The sequence below is a fragment of the Lepidochelys kempii genome, chromosome 1, assembly GCF_965140285.1.
Source record: "Lepidochelys kempii isolate rLepKem1 chromosome 1, rLepKem1.hap1, whole genome shotgun sequence".
NCBI lineage: Eukaryota > Metazoa > Chordata > Testudines > Cheloniidae > Lepidochelys > Lepidochelys kempii.
Window position 1 is genome coordinate 10,249,466 of NC_136380.1, and position 24,441 is coordinate 10,273,906.

General features: G+C 53.4%; 1 protein-coding gene across 2 annotated transcripts in view; it reads left to right on the top strand.

Annotated features, from left to right (window-relative positions):
- PDE2A (phosphodiesterase 2A) overlaps window positions 1-24,441 on the top strand; it is a 366,524-nt gene that overhangs the window by 253,848 nt on the left and 88,235 nt on the right. For both annotated transcript variants that reach the window (XM_073333785.2, XM_073333795.2), the window contains one exon: window positions 3,270-3,358. In XM_073333785.2, coding sequence (XP_073189886.1) covers window positions 3,270-3,358 — 89 coding nt within the window. The remainder of the gene's footprint in view (window positions 1-3,269; window positions 3,359-24,441) is intronic.

Here is a 24,441-nt window from a genome sequence, read left to right on the forward strand (position 1 = left end):
TTTGTAGGATCCAGGGCTGTATTTGAGGAAGTGTTTGCGGATGATACTAAACTGGGAGGAGTGGTAGATACGCTGGAGGGGAGGGATAGGATACAGAAGGACGTAGACAAATTGGAGGATTGGGCCAAAAGAAATCTGATGAGGTTCAATAAGGATAAGTGCAGGGTCCTGCACTTAGGACGGAAGAACCCAATGCACCGCTACAGACTAGGGACCGAATGGCTCGGCAGCAGTTCTGCGGAAAAGGACCTAGGGGTGACAGTGGACGAGAAGCTGGATATGAGTCAGCAGTCTGCCCTTGTTGCCAAGAAGGCCAATGGCATTTTGGGATGTATAAGTAGGGGCATAGTGAGCAGATCGAGGGACGTGATCGTTCCCCTCTATTCGACATTGGTGAGGCCTCATCTGGAGTACTGTGTCCAGTTTTGGGCCCCACACTACAAGAAGGATATGGATAAATTGGAGAGAGTCCAGCGAAGGGCAACAAAAATGATTAGGGGTCTAGAACACATGACTTATGAGGAGAGGCTGAGGGAGCTGGGATTGTTTAGCCTGCAGAAGAGAAGAATGAGGGGGGATTTGATAGCTGCTTTCAACTACCTGAAAGGGGGTTCCAAAGAGGATGGCTCTAGACTGTTCTCAATGGTAGCAGATGACAGAACGAGGAGTAATGGTCTCAAGTTGCAGTGGGGGAGGTTTACCCGGAATGCGTTACCTAGGGAGGTGGTAGAATCTCCTTCCTTAGAGGTTTTTAAGGTCAGGCTTGACAAAGCCCTGGCTGGGATGATTTAACTGGGAATTGGTCCTGCTTGGAGCAGGGGGTTGGACTAGATGACCTTCAGGGGTCCCTTCCAACCCTGATATTCTATGATTCTATGATTCTATGAAGTCCCACAGAACCTCTGGGGGGGAAGGGAGTGTTGTTACCGTTTAATGAGGCATTATGGGGTGAAAGGACTTGCTCAAGGTGATAGACTGTTTCAAGCCGGAAGCGGAGCAGGGATTAGAAGCCAGGCCTGTGCTTGGAGCCATTACTTCTGCTGCAGGGCCTGACTACCCCTTTCTCTCCCTGCTCCGAGACCCTGAGTCGACTGTCCTACTGGCTGGGCCCCAGCCCACGCAACCAGGGACTGGACATTTCCAGGCACGAAGTGTCACTGCCATGTCTCCCGCATTGGCTCAGCCCAGCCTGTAGCTCTCAGGGGGATTAATATGGAAATAGACCTTTCAGACTAATTAACAGCCGTGGAAATGAGAGCAGCCATCCAGTCTAGGGAACCTGGGAGCTGCTTGAAATGCCGGCTGTAGCTTTGCGTTACCATTTCCTTTCGGAGCTGCAGCGTTTCAGCCGACCGGGGGACGGGAGGTGGGCGGGTTGGCTGCCGTCTCAATCCAGACCCGGTCTCTGGGGATCGGTAGCCGTATTTCAAACCTGCACCCCCTGAATCCCAACTTCCAGGGAGGTCCCCAGCTCAGGAAAGCGCTGACAGTCAGCGAGACCTATGCAGGTCCTGGTGTGCTGCCCTGAGGCATGCCCCTCGAGCCTGAGGTCAGATGACCAGGAATTGTTCTGAAAGTCCCGGCTTCTAAATTGGATGCTGTCATGGGGTTTGGTTTGTTTGATTCGTTCACAGCAAAAAAAAAAAAAAAAAAAAAAAATCTCAACTGGCCATGGGTAAACTGAGGCAGGAAATTAGAAGGTTTCTAACCATCAGAGGGAGGTTCCGGAGCAGCCCCCCAGAGGTGTGGCAGAGTGTGACAGGTGTACTGTTAATTCCATAGGGTTTAAAACTTCCCTGCCTGTCCGGATGCTGTGAAATGCTCTGGGTGGGTACAGTGCCGCTGCCCTGCTGCCAAATGCACCGGGCATCCCCGGGTACAGAGCCCCTGCCCTGCTGCCAAATGCACCGGGCACCCGTGGGTAAAGTGCCCCTGCCCTACTGCCGGATGCACCGGGCACCCCCGGGTACAGAGCCCCTGCCCTGCTGCCAAATGCACCGGGCATCCCCGGGTACAGAGCCCCTGCCCTGCTGCCAAATGCACCGGGCACCCCCGGGTACAGTGCCCCTGCCCTGCTGCCAAATGCACCGGGCACCCACAGGTAAAGTGCCCCTGCCCTGCTGCCGGATGCACCGGGCACCCCCGGGTACAGAGCCCCTGCCCTGCTGCCGGATGCACCGGGCATCCCCGTGTACAGTGCCCCTGCCCTGCTTCCGGATGCACAGGGCACCCCCGGGTACAGTGCCCCTGCCCTGCTGCCGGATGCACCAGGCACCCCCCGTGTACAGTGCCCCTGCCCTGCTGCCAAATGACTGGGCACCCCCGGGTACAGTGCCCCTGCCCTGCTGCCGGATGCACCGAGTACCCCCTAGGTACAGGGCCCCACAGCAGATTTCCATAGGTTGAATCCTGGCTGAATCCAGCTGCCCCCCATGATGTGTCTCCGGGTGCATCCCAATGCCGCAGGAGGAAGCCAGTTCCCCCAGTGAGACAAACTCCCAGCAAGCTGCACGTACAGCCAGCCAAACAACAGGAGGGGAGACTTAATTGCAAAGTTCGTTAGTGGCTGAGAAGATCATTAGAGGCCCAATCACACAGCAATGCTGGGAGCTTAGGGTACTAGGTTCCTGCTCCAGTGCATGGTGAGCTGAGGATTCGTGCGGTTTGGGGCTGGTGTGGGGGCTTTCTGTGGGCACTCTGGCCCTCCGCCCTGTGCCACGCAGTGCCGTGTCTCCCCACACAGGAGCGAGCGGGGGCGGGTGGCGTTTGTGCTTCACAGCTGCACCCGGAGAGCAGCCTGGGCAGCGGCCATTCCAAAGGCTTTGAGCGCGGGCTCGCGTGGGAGCTGCGCTCAGCTTGTGTGAGGCTGGGGGTGCCCCGTGCCACCTTCCACGCCCTCCTCCCTCCCCCAGATCAGACCCCACCTGCGGCTCCCTCGTCACAGCATGGGAGCGCCTCGCCCCACTGGTAGAAACTGCCCTCGCCGCACCCCGGGACGGGTGATCTCCATTGTACAGACGAGGCACAGGGGGACGAACTGAAGTGTCCAAAGGTCACACAGAGGGCGAGTGTCTGGGCCAGGAGTTGAACCCCGATCTCCGGGTCCCCGTCCGGTGCTGTGTCCGCTAGGCTCCTTCCTACCCGGAGTCAGAAGATAGTCTCGCTCAGAGAGAAGAGAGGCGATGCCCATGTGTATGCAGGGCTGATGGCCTGTTCGAGCCCTGAGACGTGTGCCCCTGTGACTGAGTGCAGTGCTTTCTTCCCCCTAGGAGCATGTGTATATCTACCTGCTGGACGGAGAAGCCAGGCTGACCTGCGACGACCCTCCCCACGAGCTGCCTCCCGAGGGAAAGATCAGGTAAGCCCCAGCGGTGGTTATGCGCAGCCGCCCTGTCTATGTCCCATAGCCGCACAAAAGAATCCCCTTGCTCGGGCTCAGCTGCACTGCGCCCCTCAGGAACTAGCTATCGACGAGACCAGATTTTCACCCCATTTTGCAGGACTTGCATGTGGGTCTCCTGTGTGCCAGGCTGGCCACCTACCCACCCGGCTATAGAGACTCAGCATTTTCCTGAAGACCAAAATGTCCCAGGCTTGGTCCAAGCCCCGCAGGTGAACTTGGGGGACATGTTTGAGCCAAGTCATTTCAGCTGCTTTTTGTGGGGAAAAGGGAGGGTCAAAGCCCTTGGTTCTGTATTTTTCAGTTGAACGTTCTGGGCTTCTTTTGAGGCACCAGAATTCGGACACTCTCTTAAAAACATCAGCGATTCTTATTAGGCCAGTATAGTCTGGTCTGATTATTTTAGGAGGACTTTAAAAAAATGAATTTGCGGTGTTGGGATTTTCTGATTAAAGTAAGAGGCTGGTGTAACTTTAACGATGATTGAAGGGAGGAACTCCAAACTTGGCTGCTTTTGTAGCCCTTGCTGCAGCAGGAAAAAACCTCCAGTGTGAAAAAAAATGAACTCAGGACTGGGGAAGTTCTGACCCTGCGAAGGCAGCATGGTTATACACAGCCTTGTGCTTTTCAGTGCTTTCTAATGGCGAGGGGAATTAACTGATGGAGCAACTTATCTAGGGACATGATGGATTTGTTGTCACTTGACATCTTTAAGTCAAGACTGGGCACCTTGCTGAAAGCGATGCTCTAGCTCAAACAGAAGTTATGGGCTTGATACAAAGTTTACTGGTGAGGTTCTCTGCTCTGTGCTATGCAAGAGATCAGACAACTAGCTGTCATGGTCCTGGCTGTATCTATGTATCCAATGGGACAGGGATTTGTCTCTGTCTTTATGTAACGAGGCTTGTCCCATTGGGCAGTCTGTTGCTGTGTGGCCCCAGGCGAGAGATGCGGGAGTGTGGCAGGAATTTCTAAAGCTCTTTTGAAAATGTTCTGTGTGCCCTGATCACCACCCTCTATTGGGTAGAATCAGCACTGCTCAGCAGTGTGTCATAGGCCCGATACTGTTGCCAGCTACTGAAGGTTCCCCTGTGGCTGAGGGCTGGGTTTCTTTCTGAGCAGGAGGATCTGGATTCTAGCCTTGCTGCTGTTTTGTACCTCCAGTAAGAAATGACGCAAAGTGGAGCAATAAGCATGGAATCCCTGGTGGCCCTGGGTTTGTTACAATATATTCTCACTTCCTCTAGTTATTCGGTTCTCCGGGGTATGAGAATAAATCACTGGCATTTCTTCTTGACTCTCATCCGCTGCAGACCTACTGCAGCCTGGGCTGGCGTTCGTTAGGAAGGAGCCGGCTTGCTGAGTAGACCATTAACCAGAGATCAATGGAGTTGGTACAAAGCTTCGTTCAGTCATTTGAGTTCCTCTCTCTGCAGCATGAAATCATTTGCTAGCCGGTCAAATGGAGCAGCGGCGGGGAAGGGGAGGCAGATTTACAAACACAGCACTTTGCTTTCCCGTTTGCCTGTCGCCGGGAATGGTTTTACATTTGTACGGGAATTTACAGCTAATGGGAGTGAAGGCTGAGGCAGCCCTAGAGGGACAGTGAGGGAGCACTATACAAACTTCCCGCACGGCTCTGCCAGTGCATCTCAGTCCTGATCTTCAGTTCCACCCTCTGCTATTCCAGTCCTGGCCAAACACCTGGGCCCGATTAACAGCTGTTTGCTAATCCACTGCCTCACGCAGGATTCCTGTTCTGTGGGTCCTTTTAAATGTTTTCAAGTGCTGGCAGCCCTTAGTAATTCTGTGGCTCCCAGCACCTGGGTATCTGAACAGCACTCAAACTCTGTGAAGTCAGTCAGTGGCCCTGTTCTCCCCATTTTAACAGATGGGGAAATTGAGGCATGGAGAGGGGAAGTGACTTGCCAAAGGTCACACGGGGAGTCAGTGGCAGAGCTGGGAATAGAACCCAGTAAGGGGAGAAGAGTTGGCCTTATGTATACGAATATCACTTCACCCATCACTGAAATGCAACCGCCTCTGGGGTGCAGTGTGGCAGCTGACTCACCTGTAAGGGGAAGACCGTCCTTTGTAGGGAAGAATTGTTTTTTTCCATTCGTTCATTAGCCCTGCTAAAGATCTCTGCCTCACAGACATTTTTGAAAAACATTCTAGTACCTGGGTGCACCAGTGATGGGCATCCTAAAACCGCCGTGGACAGATGGCTGGATAGGAGTTTCGTTCTGCGCAGGATGAAAGGAGGTGGCATCCTTCATTTTTTATTTATTTGTGTGTAAGGACAATAGCATGAAAACAGGATTATTGTTATTTAGGAATCTTAATCCTCTGCTTTTGTGACATCATTGTCTCCATGGCAACGAATTGTGATGTCAAAACAGAGGATTATGACCTCACTGGGGGAGAGGGAACTGAAAAGCCCAAGGAATCCTGGTTTTGTGCAACTCCCCCTGCAGTGGAAAAGCAGGCTAGGGAGAGAAGCAGTTAATTCTGCTCTGAGAGCAGCAGGGCTATCTCTGAACACAGCCCGCTTTTCCCATGTGCATCCAGAATTCTCCTGGCAGCGTGTCGGGGAAGCCTGCCACTGCTCTGCTCTGTGAGGCCTTCAGACCCCAGGGCTGACAACACCACACCTTTCGCTGGCTCTAAAATGTACATCCTCCTGAGGAGAATCTCCATCAGCTGCCTGCAGTAGAAGATCTATGACACACAGCTGGGCAGTTCCCATTCTATCCAGCAGAGGGCAATGGTGAGCTAGATACACTAGCCCATTCATTACAATACTTGTGTAAACCCAACTTTCTCCCCCTCCCCGTGCTTCTCGGCTCCCTGACTCCACTGCTAACTAGTTTTGCTCTTTTCTGCTCTGGGAAAGGAGAGGCTCTGTTAGGCAATAAGCTGAGAGAGAAGGAGGCAGAAATTAAATTGTTCCATTCAGTGACTCAGCGCTCCACCCCTACTTAATTTCTTAGCTGCCGTATATCTCAGTCTGGCACCAGCTCCATGAAACGCTGTCACCATATTAATAAAGCCAGAGGGTTTTATAGCTCTCAGAGTCGCTGGGTTTTAAGCTTGGTTTTCTGGTGCGTTCCGGGATGGCTCTAGGGGTGCAGTGATAAATACATTGAGATTGTAAGGCGCTCCGCTGCTAAAGGAATGCGGGCTGCATAAACTCAGCATAAGAGAATGGTAACTGGAGATAAGTACCTCAGGGATGGCAGTTTAATGATAAAGAGAGAAACTATTGCAAGCTCTAACCGCTGCTGCAGAATGTCGGTGTTTCCAAAGTAGGAAGCCTTGTTCCTATGCGACGCAGAAGTAGCTGTGGAACTCTCTGTGGTAGGAAATTACTGAGGCAAATCATTAGAATAGCAGCGGATAAGAGAAGAGTCGGAAAGGCTTTCAGTTCTTAGGCCTGAGCTGCATGCAGATTTTGTACCGGTCTAACTATGGCAGCCAGGGAGGTGGTTTTTTTACCGATACCCTTAAACTGCAGGATGCAGTTACCTGGTACACCCTGTGCTCTCATCCCTTTGCCCGCACCCGTATAATGGGGAGCAAGGGAAGGCGATGTGTTTTGTGCACACATGGTCGGGAGTTCTGTTTGCTGAGACTTCCTCTGGGTGCAGCTCCCTGCCTCCGGCTCGGATCCTTGCCTGCCCCACAGCCGCCTCATTCATCCAGGTCGCCCTTCCCCAGCAGGGCCCCTCCATAGCCCCGCACACTGCAAGCTCCCTCTCGCTACGAATCCCTCACCGTGGAGAGACTCTGATCCTGTTCTAACCAGGGACTGGCCCGGCAGCCAGCGGGTGTCAGCCTGGCCCTGCTTGACAAACAGGGCCACTACGGATGTTTCTGAGCTGCGGGAAGAGACGAACACGCAGAGGGAGGAGACTGGCAGGGGCTGGCATGGCGCTGGCTCTCCCAAATGCCAATCCGGGAGACTTTTCGTGCCGAACCAACAGCCCCGGAGACTTCTATGGAACAGGTGTCGCAGGAGCAGCAGCAGGCCAAGCGATCCCCGTTGAAGAGCTACAGCCCAGCCCTGGCATGAGGGGAGGAGACCGAACCCAGGCCCCAGTCTACCCTGGGCCTCTCTGCTTAGGAGCATAAACTCAGCCCCAGCTGTGGGCAGATCAATCGGCCCTTTTAGGGCACTGACGCGCGATCAGCATTTTGCTCCTTGCTGGGGACGGGTGCCAGTCAGTGCAGGAGATGGGACACCTCGGATGGAGATAGATCATCGGCCCATCTTGCTCATTGCTCCATGCACAGGAGTGTGCCTGGGACCAATGTCCACGGTGAGCGCTGGATAATGAAAGGGGGGGAGCTTCTGTCTAGTTTGCCTCCGCTGGGGTTGCTAGGGCGGGTTCCACCATTTCACACGCACAGCCGGTGCTGCGGCCGTACTTCTGAGCCCTGCTCCGCCCTGCCAGGTTATGGGGGAGCTGTGCCCATGGCCCAGCACGCTGCCCAGTCCCATCTCATTGTTTCCGGGGCTCCCCCACCCCGTCTGTGTGTGTCCATCTGCTGTCTCTCAGCTTCCGCTCAGCTGTTTGGGGCAGGGACCAATCCATCAGGTGTTTGTATAGCACCCACTGCAATGGGCCCCTGATCCAGGATCTGGGCCCCTGGATGCTACTCCAATGCAGATAATGATTAGGAATCTCCATGCACTCAGAGCCTGGCGTTCCCGAGGCGCTGAGCAGCGACAACTCCAGCTGCAGCCAACCGCAGCTTTGCAAATCAGGCTCCCAGCCTCATCCTAACAATCCCTAGCTCTTACCTATCGCTTTTCATCTGCTGCTCTCAGGGCGCTTTACAAAGGAGGTGAGTGGCACGACCTCCATTTCACACATGAGGAAACTGAGACACGGAGCATTCAAACAGCAAGGCACTGATCGAGCCAGGGTCTTGGCCTTCCGGAAACTAACAGACTCTCCCAGCTGACCTGGCTTGTCCCAGGTTCCTGGGCAAGGCAGGGAACTCTGCCTTAGTCGTTCTAAAGTCCTGGTCTGGAATATGGAAGGGATCATTCCAGGGTTTTCACTTCCATCACCAGGTCTCGATGGCGCCAGCTATTGTGGGACAGCAAATAAAAGCATGAGGCAGGGAGTCGAGAGACTCCGTCGCTATCACTGCCTCATTCTATGACCTTGGGCAAGTTCCTCCGCTGATCCGTGCCTCAGTTTCCCTACCTGTAAAATGGGGGTGGTGACACCGACCTGCCTTCGTAACGTGCTGCAGGATCTAGGCATGGGAAGCGCTGGATGTAATTGTTAGTCTCCTATGCAGGCTGAATTTCCTCTGTATTTAAAAACATAATGGATTGCTGAACTGATTAAATTGGAGATCCGGAGCAGCGACCTGGCTGCTGATCCTTGTGGCTAATGGCCCGTCTGCTGCGTCATTGGGAGCCGGTCACCTGGATGTTCCCACTCTGGGAGCGCCACAAGCAGCCAGCCCTGGTTTAATTAAACTTTTTAAAGACAGCCTTGTAAAAATACTGCGGTGGCCTGGAGAAACGGATCCTGGGTTTGTTTGGAAGCGAAATACTCTGACGGGTTTCAGGATAAATTATTCAGGTCCGGGTGGGGGTGGGAAGCTCCACACATGCAGAGTCTTCTTCAGTCAGCGGTAGCAGAGGAATAGATCTGTTCCTGGCCAGGATAGATTCACACAGGCGGAAGCTGTTCGCTCCCAATGCCTTGCTCCTCACAATCAATGGCTGCAGCAAAGTAGGATTCACAAAGCTGTGTGATCAGCATTATGGAGCCCCCGCACCGCTCTCATCACCGGGAATTGAACCCAGGATTTCTGGAGTTTGAGCCTTTGCAGGCAGCTAGAGGACAAACCTCCAGTGGGGAGCAGTCGCAGACTCGTATCCTCTGCAGATCAGGTGCGGATGGAGACTCTGGGAGGCACAACTGACGGCTGTGTGACAGCAGCATGGGCTGGTGCCATCCCCCCAGAACTAGAATGAGATTGACAGGTAGGAAGGAACTGAGAAAAGGGCCACGAACGGCTTGGCAGGCTGATTTATGGGATATTATGAACTATCACGTAAACGTAGGGCGGATTCCTTGGCTGGTGGGAGATCCTGGCCTCGTTTGCTCTGAAGTCCTGGTGTGGAATAGGAAGGGGTCGCTCAAGGTCAGCGTTTTTCAACTTTTTTTCATTTGCGGACACCTGAAAAATGTGCCTTTGGAAATCTTTGCCCTAGTCTGCAGATCCCCAGTGGTTGTAAACCACTGCTGTAGGTTGTTAGCTGCCATCAGGGGTTGTGTGTATCATTGGGCAGGGCAGAAGAGCAGATAAGGCATGAGACAGGGGTCAGTTGAGCCCAGTTCTGCCACTGCCCTGCTGTTTGGCCTTGGGTGACTCCATCACCTCTCAGTGTGTGTATCTCAGGGGATGAGTCTGCAGATATTTGACCCCGAGCAGGGAAAGGAATGATTTAGCATGGCAGCCAGCATATGGGATGAAATGGGGAGATAACATCAGGGCTGATTACTAGTGTAACCCTTCTGCCCGTCAGAGTTGGCAGCAACAAGGGCCGGGTTCAGTATCTAGGGGATCCATTCCAATAACACCATGCAAAATCGGCTCGAGCCCCCACCCAGTGACCTGGGACAAATATGTACCACCCCCGCTGGGCACCTCCAAGAGGCGATACTTCCCCTCTCGCAAGCACATAGTCTGAGTGTAGCAAAAAGCCTTTTAATAACAGAGAGAAACAATGTGGCATTATGTTGGGGAAACACCACCAACAGGATTCATAACACAACCCATGAGCAAAAAACCCACCCCAAGCAAATTGGAACATGTCCTTTCCCTTTGGTTTTTGAGTCCAGCAACCCAAAATCACCCAAAGTCCAACACCCCAAAAGTCTCTGTCCCTGGTCAGTGCAGCCCGAGTTCGAAAGTTTATCTGCGGAGTTTTACCTCCCAACCTGGGTGGAGATTGGGGGGCTTAAGGGGCACCTTATGTGGTCCAAAGCCAATTGCCCCACCTCTCCATGGGGCTCCGCTCTGCTCCACCAGCCGTCCCATGAATCACACCGCTCTGCCAGCCGCCCCCATGAGCTGCTCTAGGCATCCCACAAACTGCTCCGCTCCACCAGCCGCTCTCCTCTGCCAGCCGTCCTGCAAACTGCTCTGCTCCAAGAGCCGCTCTGCTCTGCCGGCCGTCCCGCAAACTGCTCCGCAATATATCTGCAGGCTCCCCCACTCCTTAACACAACACTCAGTGATTTCAGCTCTTAGTAAGTTTAACTCTTTTGGGATTTCAGCCTGTAGTAAGGGAGCCTCAGTCCTGGTGCACCATTGGCCCAAAGTGAATTCAGCTCATCAGCCTGTAACTAGACTCCCAATGGAACCAAAATTAGCTCTGATATTCCACAGTGGAGAGAGGAGGACGTACAATCAGCATGTAAGACCCTCACCATGGGGCCCATACCACTAGGTATTAATACCTATCCCCAGCGTCTCTCCATTTGCTGGGTTTTGGAACCCGTGACCCTTGCCTAGCGAGTGCTGCTTAGTTGATGGTGAGTCCCTCCATCATAACAAAAGGCCAAGTCCGCTCTCTGCCACACGAGGCTGCCTCTCCTGCCACAGTCTCCATCCTTTTCTTCCAGGTTAGGGGTGAACCAGCCTATGCACCGATATCAGCTCCAGTTTGACATTGGGCTGGCCCTCACCCCGGGGTGCCTCCTATCCCAAGTTTGTCACCCATGCAAAGCACAAAACAAATCAACGCCGGCTTGATAACATATCTAGAACACGAAAAGGAGGACTTGTGGCACCTTAGACACTAACAAATTTATTTGAGCATCAGCTTTCGTGAGCTACAGCTCACTTCATCGGATGCATTCAGTGGAAAATACAGTGGGGAGATTTATATACACAGAGAACTTGAAACAATGGGTGTTATCATACAGACTGTAACAAGAGTGATCACTTAAGGTGAGCTATTACCAGCAGGAGAGAAAAGAAAGAAAGAAAGAAAAGAAAAGAAATTATCACTTTTGTAGTGATAATCAAGGTGGGCCATTTCCAGCAGTTGACGAGAAGGTCTGAGGAACACTGGGGGATGGGGGGGAGGCAATAAACATGGGGAAATAGTTTTACTTTGTGTAATGACCCATCCACTCTCAGTCTTTATTCAAGCCTAAGTTAATTGTATCCAGTTTGCAAATTAATTCCAATTCAGCAGTCTCTCGTTGGAGTCTGTTTTCGAAGTTTTTTTGTTGAAGAATTGCCACTTTTAGGTCTGTAATCGAGTGACCAAAGAGATTGAAGTGTTCTCCAACTGGTTTTTGAATGTTATAATTCTTGATGTCTGATTTGTGTCCATTTATCCTTTTACGCAGAGACTGTCCAGTTTGACCAATGTACATGGCAGAGGGGCATTGCTGGCATGTGGTGGCATAGATCACATTGGTAGATGTGCAGGTGAATGAGCCTCTGATAGTGTGGCTGATGTGATTAGGCCCTAGGATGGTGTCCCCTGAATAGATATGTGGACACAGTTGGCAATGGGCTTTGTTGCAAGGCTAGGTTCCTGGGTTAGTGGTTCTGGTGTGTGGTTGCTGGTGAGTATTTGCTTCAGGCTGGGGGGCTGTCTGTAAGCAAGCACTGGCCTGTCTCCCAAGATCTGTGAGAGTGATGGGTTGTCCTTCAGGATAGGTTGTAGATCCTTGATGATGCGTTGGAGAGGTTTTAGTTGGGGGCTGAAGGTGACGGCTAGTGGCGTTCTATTATTTTCTTTGTTAGGCCTGTCCTGTAGTAGGTGACTTCTGGGTACTCTTCTGGCTCTGTCAATTTGTTTCTTCACTTCCGCAGGTGGGTATTGTAGTTGTAAGAATGCTTGATAGAGATCCTGTAGGTGTTTGTCTCTGTCTGAGGGGTTGGAGCAAATGCAGTTGTATCATAGAGCTTGGCTGTAGACAATGGATTGTGTGGTGTGGGCTGGATGAAAGCTGGAGGCATGTAGGTAGGAATAGCGGTCAGTAGCGGAGGAAGTGAAGGAATCGGGGGCTAGTGCTTAAAGCAAAGGACTGATATTTTATTCCCTGCTCTGTTGCTGAATCACTCTGTGGCTTGAGGCAAGTCACTTTGCCACTCTGTTCCTCAGTTTACCCATTCGTAACATGAGGATCATACCTCTGTGCTTCAGAAGAGCGATGGCAAAAATAATATTTGTAACCTGCTTTGCTGTTCCTGCTCGCACGGTGCTGCAGAAATCGCGGATTTCAGCAGAGCCCCTCCGGATTTACACCAGGCTCGCTGAGGTCAGAATCTGGCCCAGTGTGGCCGAGAAAGGCGTATCCATGCCACTGCACGTTAGCCTAGATCCTGCATTTCTGTGGCCCAGCAGCTCCACAGACTTCAGTGGGGCTACTCCGGATTTACACCAGCGTCGCTAAGAAAAGGGCCCACCCTTTTCAACGGATGTAACCATTCGCTGTCACGTCAGATGACGGACTGAGCTCCCGCATTTTCACTCCCTCTGCGTCCCATCAGGGGCCCGCGTGGCTCTGCAAAGGGCTTGCACCTCAGCGATTTCCCACAAAATAGGTCTCTCTCTCTCTCTCTGCCTTAGAGAGGTTTACTGCCTTTAGCAGCAGCTTGTGGCTGCAGGGCCAGAGAGTAACAACCACTGAACTCCTCTGGACAAACACTAGGCTGAACCCTGGTGAAGGGAGGCTGGATTAACCCTTTCCTAGTGCCAGGCAGTGCACGTTCCTAGTGGATGCTCCCAGGGCCAGATCCTGCTCTCTGCTGCCCTGGTGTAAGTCAGGAGGTAACTACGTGGAAGTGAACAGTTACATGCGGGCACAGCCACTGTAAATCCAGCTCCAGCTCCGGTACCTGTCTGGCCATAGCATCGGAGCAGCTCAGTCTTTTAGAGTCTGTACCCGCACAACACCCCTCCCCCATGAGACAGGGCTGTTAGCCCCATTGCAGGGATGGGAAACTGAGGCACAGAGAAGTTAAGTGACTTGCCTGCAGTCACGCAGGAAGTCTGTGGCAGAGCAAGGGAATGGAAACAGGGCCTCCTGCTTCCTAAGCTTTTGCTGTAACCACTGGACCACGCTCCCGAGCCCCTGGGCTGTCTTTGTCATGAGAGAAGATGACTGCAGGCCTGGTGTAAACTAGTGCAGCTCCACTGACTTGTTGCGTCCTCTTGCCCTGGGGTGCATCTGGCCCTGAGTTGCTCCCGTCTGGCTGCTCAGTGCTTATTCGGGAGGCTCCAGGGCTCTCTGAAAGGGGAAATCAGCTGAGCACCAGTTTTATTCCATGTGTTGCCAGATCAGTCGGCCCCGGGTCCCTTTAAAGCCCTGTGGAAAGCGGGGGGCTGTGAGGCAAAGGAGGCACCATCACTGCTGATCAGATCAGGGCATTCAACGGGGCTGCGCTCTGCTTGGCTTGTCTCGAGCCTGCTGTTGGTCATTCAGTTAGGGCGGGGATTAACCAGGCATGCTGCTCAGGCTAGAAAGCAGCTGATGGCATGCGGAGGGGCGGCTGGCTCATTGCACTGCCCTGAAACCTCCGCTCCACTGGGCATGTGGGCAGGGCTCTGACCCAGATTTGGCCTAACCTGTGCAAGGGCATGATGTCCAGGAATGGCCAGGAGGCTGCGTACTGTGTGCTTTGTAAGGCAGGACACCGGGCGGCCCTGAACGAGATCGGAGCCCCATTGTGCTAGGCACTGCATGTACACCCAGTGAGAGAGTTCACAGCCTCGCTGGATGAGACGGACAGAAGAAGCCTTCTCAGCCCTGTTCTGCAGCTGGGGGAGATGAGTCCCAGCGAGCGGCTGGTTATTCACACCCATCAGTGCTACCCCCACGCGATCCGCCGTGCAGCCAAACTCAGCACGCTTTCCTCTTCCTTAGTCATAGATCCATCCCTAATTGCCATGTTTGTTCTGCTCTGAATTACCTCCGATCTGTTGACATCCCACTGGTAACAGGGTGCGTCCAGAGCTGGCCACGCTATTCCAGGCGCGGTCTTACTGGGACCATCAGTAGGGTGACCAGACAGCAAATGTGAAAAATTGGGACAGGGGGTAATTGGAGCCTATATATGAAAAAGACCCAAAAATCGGGACTGTCCCTATAAAATCGGGACATCTGGTCACCCTAACCATCAGGTGCGCAGTCCCTGCTCTCTGACGTGGGACCTGGCACTGCTCCTTGTTTGAATTGGGCAGGGCTGCAGGAGATTGCCGGGCAGTGCCCCGGATTCATTGCCACAGCTGCGGTAAAAGCCCGTAGGTAAACAGTTGTAAAAGGGAAGGTGCCGTAAACGGTACATAGACACGCACCCCAGGTGTATCTCTTGTGTATACCGAGCCATAAAACACTCTTCAGCACAAGCAGGATCCTGCTGCACAAACAGCCATAAAGGGGATAAGTGGCCACGCACCAGATGGCGGGTCTCCAGTAAACCTCTCGCTCTTGTGCCCCGTTGTCGGGAACACGTGTGCCTGTCTCACGGCTGACCCCTTCTGGCTGGACCCTGGACGAGACAAGAAGCAGAGGCCTCCATCGGGAAGATGGGCTCAAGGACCATGTCCCGCCTCACCCACCGTACGGAATACCCCCCGTCACACCCACCCCAAGCAGTGGCCCCTACCCTACACCCAGCAGAGAACGTCCCACAGAAGGACTGAGGAAAGCTGCAGTGAGGACCTCTGGGTCGGCCCGTGAGCTGCAGGCGGGTCAGGCCAGGGACCTCGCAGCCTGTACGCAACAGCAAAGGAATCTTCTCTCTGGCCCAGACGGCACAAAATCAGAGTGAGCAAACAACAAAGTCACGCCTGCTGGCTTAATGACAGCAGATGAGAGCCAGGGGGCAGAGACAGGCTGGGTGGGCGTGAAACCGCTGCCTTGTCTCCGCTACATAGGGTTACCAGTACAGCTGTGCTCCTAGCAGAGACGGGGCTCGTACTGGAAGACGGGTGCTTTTGCAGTTTAGTTATACCGGTTTCCCAAATGACAGAAGTTACGCTGGGGAAAGCTACTCGGAATCTCTTCTGTCTTTTTATTTGCTGGTGTATCTGCGTCTATGCTAGGGCACAGCTATGCTGCTAGGGGATACGTGTTTCACTCTCCCATGCCAGCAAAACCTGTAAGTGTAGACGAGGGCTGAGCCTGTGAGCTGGCGATGGGCCAAGAGAGGCAGGCAGGCTGTTTACTCAGGGGCCCAGGGGTGGATTGAAAGGGACCCACCGGCGTTCTTACCCAGAGGCATCCACACCCCCAGCCTGGTGGGTCATCTCTTCCATCTTCTTGCCTTAGCTTCCTAGGGCTGCGGGAAAACCGGCCTGCCCCACGGCGTCCTCCCGTGGTACGGCAGATCTCGCTGTGCTTTGCCCTCAGGGAGAGAGGATGAGCCAAGCTCGCTGGGATCCGGCAGAATGATGTGGCTGACTTGAGACCATCCCAGTCTATTCCCACCTGCTGCCCCTCTGAACCAGGTCCCTCTGGGGCAGGCCGGTGCCAACCCCCAGCCAGGAGCCCATCGCAGGCGGCCATGCTAGCAGGAGGCCGGGCTGGCTTGGAAAAGGGCCTTGCTGACAGTTTAACTGTGCGAAGCGGAACAGCGTAGAAAACCGGGTTAGTGACTCCAGATCGCCCCGGCGTCATTCGGGTCTGTCTCCCCTGCTGAGTTAATCGAGTTATCTCCGCTCCAGGGACTCCCCTCCACTTCGCCCAGCTGGAGTGAGAGCAGAGGGCCCTGAAGCGGCTGCATCCACGTTGACACTGTGCTCGCTGGTCTGTGGCCCTGAGAGTGCCAGGGGCCCATCGCCTGCCTCTTAGTGCTGCCTGGGCGGAGCCGCTCTCGGGATGCTTTGCCAGGGGATTATGGGAGAACCAGCCCTGAGAAATCCAGGGACCGGTGCCCACCTTGTAGCGCAGACCAGAGGGGAGAGCTTTGCCCCGGCTTGGGACAGCGTTGCGTTTACAAGTCTGCGAGGATTTAAAAGGGGAGCCGGAGCCTGACTTCGGAAGGGAGAGGGTGTGCAAAGGCCGTTCAAAGCGGGAAGTCGGTTATTAAGGTCACGGTAACGTCTGAGCACGAATTGGAGAGGAAGGCGGGGCTTGTGGGCGAGGCACTGAGCTAGGCTTGGGAGAGCTGTACCCAGGGCCAGACTTCCCAAGGGCTTTAGGCATCAAAGGTGCAGGTTGGGGCCAGGCAGGATTTTCACAATCCGAAGCTGCAGGTAGGCCGCTAAGTGCCATTGAAATCGGTGAGCTCGGCACCCAGCTCTGCCTATCTGTAGCTTCAGGGGCCTAAAGACCTTTGGAATCCAGTCTGCCATGGCCTCCCTGTGCCATCTTGGGCCAGTCCCTTGGTCGAGCTGTGCCTCAGTTTCCCATCTGGGCCTCTTTCCTTTGCCACTCATGTCTGGCCACACGGTAAGGCCCAGGTCCTCAGAGGTGCTTCGGCATTGCTCTGCTTAGCATTGCACTGCCTAACCCTGGGTGGGTGGCTGCCCGGTGGAACCCGCGCCAGGTGCCCAGATAATCCAGACCCTGGGGTGAAGCACCTAAGCCAGAGCAGCCATCCAGGTCAGTCATGCCTTAGCGGCCAAACCTTTCTCTCTTGCCCTGGCTTCTGCTCCATCCCTCTGCCACGCTCCCCCTGGGTCTCCCTGCCCACCCCCCTGCCCCACTGTCTTTTGTGTGCTGTCCCCGGCTCCTCTGGTGTGGCAGGTATCAGCTGTTAAGCCGGCTCAGGGCCTGCTGTGGGGCTGGGCCTCACGGGTGAAACAGGCATCCGCCAGCCTCGTTTGAGGGTCCCCACCCACTGGGGATGCCAGGTTTCGAGCAGGCATCAGTTGTGGGGCACATCGGGGCTTAGCTGGCTTGTGAATGCCAACTTTTGTTGTTTAGAGGTGTTAAAAAAAACACACACGCCCCCGAAAGACAAGTTTTGTCAACGACAAGCGCTGGTGTGAACAGCGCTTTATCTGCAGGAGAGCTCTCCTGCGGACAACGCTAATACGGCTTGTTGGGGGTGGAAGTATTTCATTACAGCCGTGTCGCTAAAAGCTGCATAGTGTAGACATAGACTCTGGAACACAGATATCACCGGAAGGATCAATGCAGGCAGCAACTCACAACCATTTAATAGTCTAAACACCAGACCCTTTCTTACAATTCTCATACCTATTTCATCACTATCACCCCACAAATGAGCCAGACGGATTCCCGCTCTGTTTGTGTCCAGCTGAGACAAGGGGATCTTGGCATGAGCTGGCACCCAGCCTGCCAGCATCACAGGTGTATTAACAAGAGTGTCGTATGCAAGGCACGGGAGGTCATTGTCCCACTTTACTCGGCGCTTGTGAGGCCTCAGCGGGAGAACTGTCTCCAGTTTGGGAAACAGATTTCAGAGTAATAGCCGTGTTAGTCTGTAGTCGCAAAAAGAAAAGGAGTACTTGTGGCCCCTTAGAGACTAACCAATTTATTTGAGCATAAGCTTTCGTGAGCTACAGCTCACTTGAGCTGTAGCTCACGAAAGCTTATGCTCAAATAAATTGGTTAGTCTCTAAGGGGCCACAAGTACTCCTTTTCAGTTTGGGAAAGACGCGGACAAATTGCAGAGAGTCCAGAGAAGAGCAACGAAAATGATCAAAGGTTTAGAAAACCTGAGCTGGGAGGGAAGGTTAAAAACCTGGGCAAGTTTAGTCTTGAGAAAAGAAGACCGAGGGGGGACCTGATATTAGTCTTCAGATTCGTTAAAGGCTGTTATAAAGAGGGCAGTGATTGATTGTTCTCTATGTCCACTGAAGGTAGGACGAGAAGCAATGGGCTTAATCTGCAGCCAGGGAGATTTAGGTCAGATATTAAGAAAATCTATCTAACTCTCAGGGCAGTGAAGCTCTAGAACAGGCTTCCAAAGGAGGTTGTAGAAACCCCCTCACTGGAGGTTTTAAGCCCAGGCTGGACAAACCCCTGTCAGGGCCGGTCTAGGTTCACTTGGCCCTGCCTCAGCGCAGGGGGCTGCACTTGACGACCTCTCGAGGTCTCTTCCAGCTCGACACTTCTCTGATCCTGTGTTTGCACCACACCTAGCACAATGGGGCCCCGACTCCTGGCTCATGGCTCATTTAACAAAATAATTTCTCATATTACCACAGTCCTACTATCCTCATGGAAACTGGTGTCCCCTGTCCCCTCTCTTCCCCTCTCTTCATTTCCTTTTCTTCACGCAGGGATCAGAAGTGGATTCCCACAAAGAAAAACCCAAAGCCCAGATAATGACAAAGTCCAACCTAAAAAAAACAGATTTAATTTGTTCTCTCGACTTGAGGGGAGCAGGGACAAAGCGACTCCACGTCGGAAGGCCCATGGAGTGACCGTGCCTTGTTAATATTCACATGAGCCGCACGTGTGGGCCGCGGGAATGTGTCCGTAGACTGGAGCGTGCGGCTATACGGATATAAAAGGAAAGACAAAGGAAATAGTGATGGTTTGGGTAAATATCAGAGACCGTTTCTATTGATCCGCTTGATTCATTTGCCAGTTGGCTCCGTCTGGGCCTCTTTCATCTCCTTTATATCCTCAATGAGCCGCCGTTAATTGCATAAACAAACCAGATCAGACGGAACCAGAGACAAATTGAAACTTGACATGAAAAGGAATGAATCCCACCCGCATGTCTTAGCGGTTTGTGTCTCTCCCATCCTGCCCCCGCCAAGCGCCCTCGGGGCTCTTCCAAATGAAAAACAAAGCTGCAGCACGTGGCGTCTGGAGGGGCAGCCTGGCTTTAATCTCCCTTTGCAAATCCCGCTGTCTGGCGCTGCTGGCTGGACGGAGCAGGGTAGGGGGAGTTTATTGGGTCGGTTGCGGCTACAAACTTGAGGCAGGGTGTCCCATATACCTCGCAACCCGTGGGCCGCAGTGCTGCAGATGAACCCTAATCCAGCCCCTGGCTCTTTACCGGTGGGTTTAGTGCCAGATTGAGAGCTCAGGATGCGAAAGGACAGACCAGGGATGGGACGTGCAGCCTCAGTGCAGGCTAACCCTGCTGGCCCGCTGCAAGGGCCCTGGAGCGCTGTGCTTCTTGATGGTTGGTTCAGAGCGGGGCCACTCCGCTGAGATTTCCATGAATGGGACCAGTTCCAATGTGGATGTGACACTCTGGCACACTGGGCGTGATGTTCCCTGGTCCGCAGGGGGTAAGCACCTACTACTGCTACCAGCTGATGGACAGGTCCATGCAGAGACGAAGGACGATCCGGAGGTTAGGACACTAGCTAGACTGAAACTTTGGAGACTTGAACCCAAGTCCTTGCTGTGCCACAGACTCCCTGTGTGACCCTGGGCAAGTTGCTTAGACACTTCGTGCCTCGGTTTCCCATCTATACAATGGGGATAACAGCACTGTCCTGCCTCAAAGGGGGGTGTTAGGATACATACATTAAAGATTGTGGCGTGCTCCCCTACTGGTAAATGGAGGGCGGCTGAGTAGCTAAGCTAAAGATAGATGAATTTAGTGACTGAGCGCTAATGTAATTCCATTCACTAAGGGCGCCAGATGCTTTTAATACTAAAAGTCCTGGGTTCAAAGCCAGGTAGGGAATGGTGAGGTGAGTATCTGCCTGTTAGGAACAGAGCTGAGACCTCCCACAGCTTGTGTCAGCTGAGCCACCAGACCCAGGACCATTTTCGAAGAGCAAAAGAAGAAGCTGGATGTAGTTTTTCATAGTGAGAGCGTCAATGGTTTCCCCTGGTTGTTGAGTCATTACCTTTCCATGGGCCATGTGCATCCCGGCCCAGCATGGGCACCTGGGCTAGCAGCCCTCCGCAGCGCCAGGAGGGCATGAGGTCAGGATCCAGGCCTGGTCAGCTAATGAGCGGGGGGTAGGGCGGGGGGGTGGACAAGTATAAACGAGTGCAGGCAGGGTGGATCCAGGCGTGGGTTGTGGGTTGGTGGGGGGGCACTCCTGTATGGTTAATTTCCACAGTGCTAACCACCACGGCAGCTGGGCACGGGTAGCCCCAAGATTAACTTCCCAGTGTGCCCCCTGAAGCCTACAGGCACCCCAACATTGGGCCTCAGCTTCTACGTAGCTCCAGGTTTGCAAATCCCTGACTCATCTGGTCTCGTGGCACTAGCTAGGAGACAGAGGGTCTGTTCCCAGCTCTGCCACTGCCTGCCTGCCTGGCCTTGGGCAAGTCCCTTCATCCCGGTGCAGCTCATTTCCCCACTTGTAGCCTGGGGGCTAATAATGACCTATCTCACATGGTGATTGCAACCGTCCATACGTGAATGGTTCTGCAGCCCACAAAATGGCACTTGGAAACTAAGAAGGCCTCAGATCTGAATACAAGGGAATATTTCTTTGTATTTGTTATTATTTATTTGTGATACTGTAGCAACCAGGAGTTCCAGCCATAGATCAGGATGCCATTGTGCTCAGCACTGTACAAACACCGAACAAAAATACAGCCTCTGCCCCAAAGAGCTTACCGGCTATTTTTGTTAACCGATGGAACTCCCTGCTGCAGGATATTTATTCACTAGCTTAGGAAGACATAACAACATGAGTAACACAATAACAGATCAGATGAACTATTTGTCTCTTCTGGAATGGTGATTCCTGTTCTCCCAATATTGCATTGTTGTGCATCCCCATAGGCAGTATCTTTGAGTTGGGAGTATGACCACATCCACAGGGTAAGAAGTAAAGTTTATTTCAGGGTTTGTTGGGCCCGCCACTGGGGAGCTGTATCCTAGCAGAGTGAGTGCAGGGCTGGGACTCAGGAACCCTAGATTCTCTTCCTGTCTCCAACAGTGACCTACGAGTGACCTTGGGCAGGTTACTTCATCTCTCTGTGCCTCAGTTTCCTGGCCTGTGAAATGGGGATAACAGCAACACCTTTGCAGAGTGCTCTGTGGATGACAAGGGGCCAGACAGGTGCCAACATTATTGCTTGGAATCCCCTTGCCACCGGCTTCCTGAGGGACAGCCCCGTTCGAGAAGCTTTCGGCATAGCATCGCAGCCCTCGCGGCACAGCTGACGTGAACCCTCCCTCCTTCAAATGCTCCCGGCACATCTCATCGGCCTCTCAGAGCAGCAAAACGGGGCACGGTAATGAGAAGCAGCCAGGCGAGGATGAGAAGTGGTAACAGGAGAAGAGCCGCAGCCTGGGAGATGTACGCAAGATTGTCCTGTTTTGCCCACAGCTGTGCCCCTCGGACAATCACTCGCCCCAGTGCAGAATACTTGTGCAGACATTTTGCCCTGTCACAGCGGGCTGCCCGAGGGGCATGGGCCCAGGAAATGGATCCCCAGGCGGCTAGCGGAAGAAGGCGGGAGGATTGAAGCCAAAGAGGAGAGCTCTCATTGGAGCGTCCAATCGTTCCCTCCCAATGGCGGGTCATATCGGCCACTTCTGGAGCGCCTCTTGTCCAAAGAGCTGTAATTTCCCCAGCTAATTGCAAACGAGCACAGACACTGAATGACGTTAAATGCAACACGCTGTGGTAACGAAACATGAAAGGGGCTGAAAAGTCACCTTTTTAGCTTCCTGTGACTCGGAGTAAGAGCTAAGATGACTCTAATTCAAAGACATTAGAAAAGATATTTCTCTCTCCCCACCCCTTGCTTATTCTGTCCATGCGTGATAAGCTTTTGGGGCTAAGTCAAGACACAGACTGGCCAGGTGGTGAATGCACTGGTGTGGGACTCCTGTGACCTAGCCCCAATGCCCAGCTGTGACCCAGCCTCCCTGTGTGACCTGATCTCCCTGTGCCGCTGGTCCCCATCTGTACCACAGCAGTGTAACAGGGTGGTTTGCTCCTTTCTGGGCCACAGGCCTGGTGTAATCCAAGCACCTCTTGGTGCCAACCAGGAGAAGGCCTGGGGGTGCCTAGGGGTAACTTGATCCTCTGCGTTCACCAACATAATGCCATGTAAGGTCACTGATGATCACAGAATATCAGGGTTGGAAGGGACCTCAGGAGGTCATCTAGTCCAACCCCCTGCTCAAAGCAGGACTAATCCCCAATTTCTGACCCAGATCCCTAAATGGCCCTCTCAAGGATTGAACTCACAACCCTGGGTTTAGCAGGCCAATGCTCAAACCACTGAGCTATCCCTCCATGGTGAGATATACGTCCGGATAATGTGTGGCTGAGGAGTCATGTCTATGTCTCCACTTGGTACTGAAAGCAGGTCACTCCAAGGGAGCATGCCCTGAGACAAACTTCTCCAGCAAGAAAGGGAGGGACACTTATCTCCTGGGTGGATCACTGGGTATTGTGTGCTGCACAATAGCTGTCTGTTAGCAAGCTGAGTCAGATGCTAATGAAGAGCAAGCGGAAGGAAATTAACTGGAAGAGGCACAGGCTGGTTTCAGGTGCAGATCGAAGATCTGGTATGGGTATCCAGGGTGCGGAGGGACGCCTGGGGTGTTCTTCAATCTGGGAAGGCAGGTTTGATCTTATGAAAGGGGCTTTCAGCCAGCATGTGGGGGAAAGGACTTGGGGGAAGCGCTCCTGCTGGAGACGGGGGAATGTTGTGTGAGTTACGCATGGGCTCTAGAAAGCCCTATGCTGGGCTTTTATATAGAACCCAATATTCTCACTCACTAGCTCCTGAATCTCTGGTCTTTGATGATCAACTTTCCACGATAAATGGACCTGCGGGGATTCCAGAGGCTCGTGGGAAACAAACGTCTTCTCATCCACCAGGGCCTTAACAATGTCCCTCACCGTTGCTCCAAGTCATGTAAGCCCTTTTGGACCCACGCATTTAACCTTCAGCAAGGCGACTTAGACCCTGGTGAAGCTTGGAAAGCTGGATAGAGTTCATGAGAAATCACACCCCTTGTGAAGGACCTGACACAGAAGATTCCTGGCTTTGCTCTCCCACAAAGCTCATGGGCAGCCCTAAACCGCATCCACCCAAAGCATGGCAGATGCGGATACTTGCTGCACAGATGGAAAGTTAAAGACTCTCTCGTGTGTGCTTGTGGTCATCCGGAACAGACCAGGGACCACAGAACGACTCAGTGCCCGAGTCACAAATATGCAGGAGCGTCACAGCGACACACTCCACTACTCCAGACGCAATTATCTGGCTTAACCATCTGAGTGTAAAATGATGCTGTTGCTCTACATTTAGATCAGCCACATGAAGAAGAAGAAGAAGAAGAAGAAGAAGGCAACCTGCTGCGTGCTGACCGGAGCGGGGACCCTGAGTGAAAACTCATACACGGGGCTGATCATGGCCTGTTCCGTTCCACAGCTCCAGGGTCCCCTTGTGTCCTGGATGGCACCACGGCTTCCAAGAGAATTCACTCAGCTCCCATCCTTCCTGGCAGGGAAGCCTTCCCCATCCCCTGCGGGCCTGGCTATGATGATCCCCAGGGTTCATGGCTCGTGTTTCCCTGCAAACTTCTAGCAGTTCTAGGTTATTTTACAGACCTTAGTCATACCGAGTGTGGACAGAGACTGGGCAAGCCTCCCTCATCTACACTCTGTGCCCTCCCTCCTCACCCGCAGCTCCTGCTATCCCAGCCCTGGGCTTCCCACATGCAGCTCTTCCAATACCCCTCAGTCCTGACCCGCAGCTGCCTGGGCTTCCCTCACACTTCTCCACCCATGCCCCTCAGGGGCTGTCCAGGGTCTCCTCTGTAACACCTATTGTGATGAGAGATGGGACGCCTGTCACTCCAGTAACGTGTCTCTGTATTCGGGGGGAAGGGGGGTTAAAATACAACAGACACCATAAAATGAATCGGTCATCGGGCATGCCTTGAATGAGTGAGTTAAAAGTTCCCTGGACGGCCTGCGTCAGAGGGAGAAGGGAATTTGTCAGAGGGCATGAGTGACAGAAGAGAAGGCTGTTGGGCCACCAGCAGGGCAGATCCCACTGAGCCCACTCACTCCGCCCGTCCAGAGATGAGGCAGTGCTGGGAGGGCGGAGGGGAGGAGAGGAGGCGGTGCGGGGGGGGCGGAGGAGAGGAGAGGAGGCGATGCTGGGAGG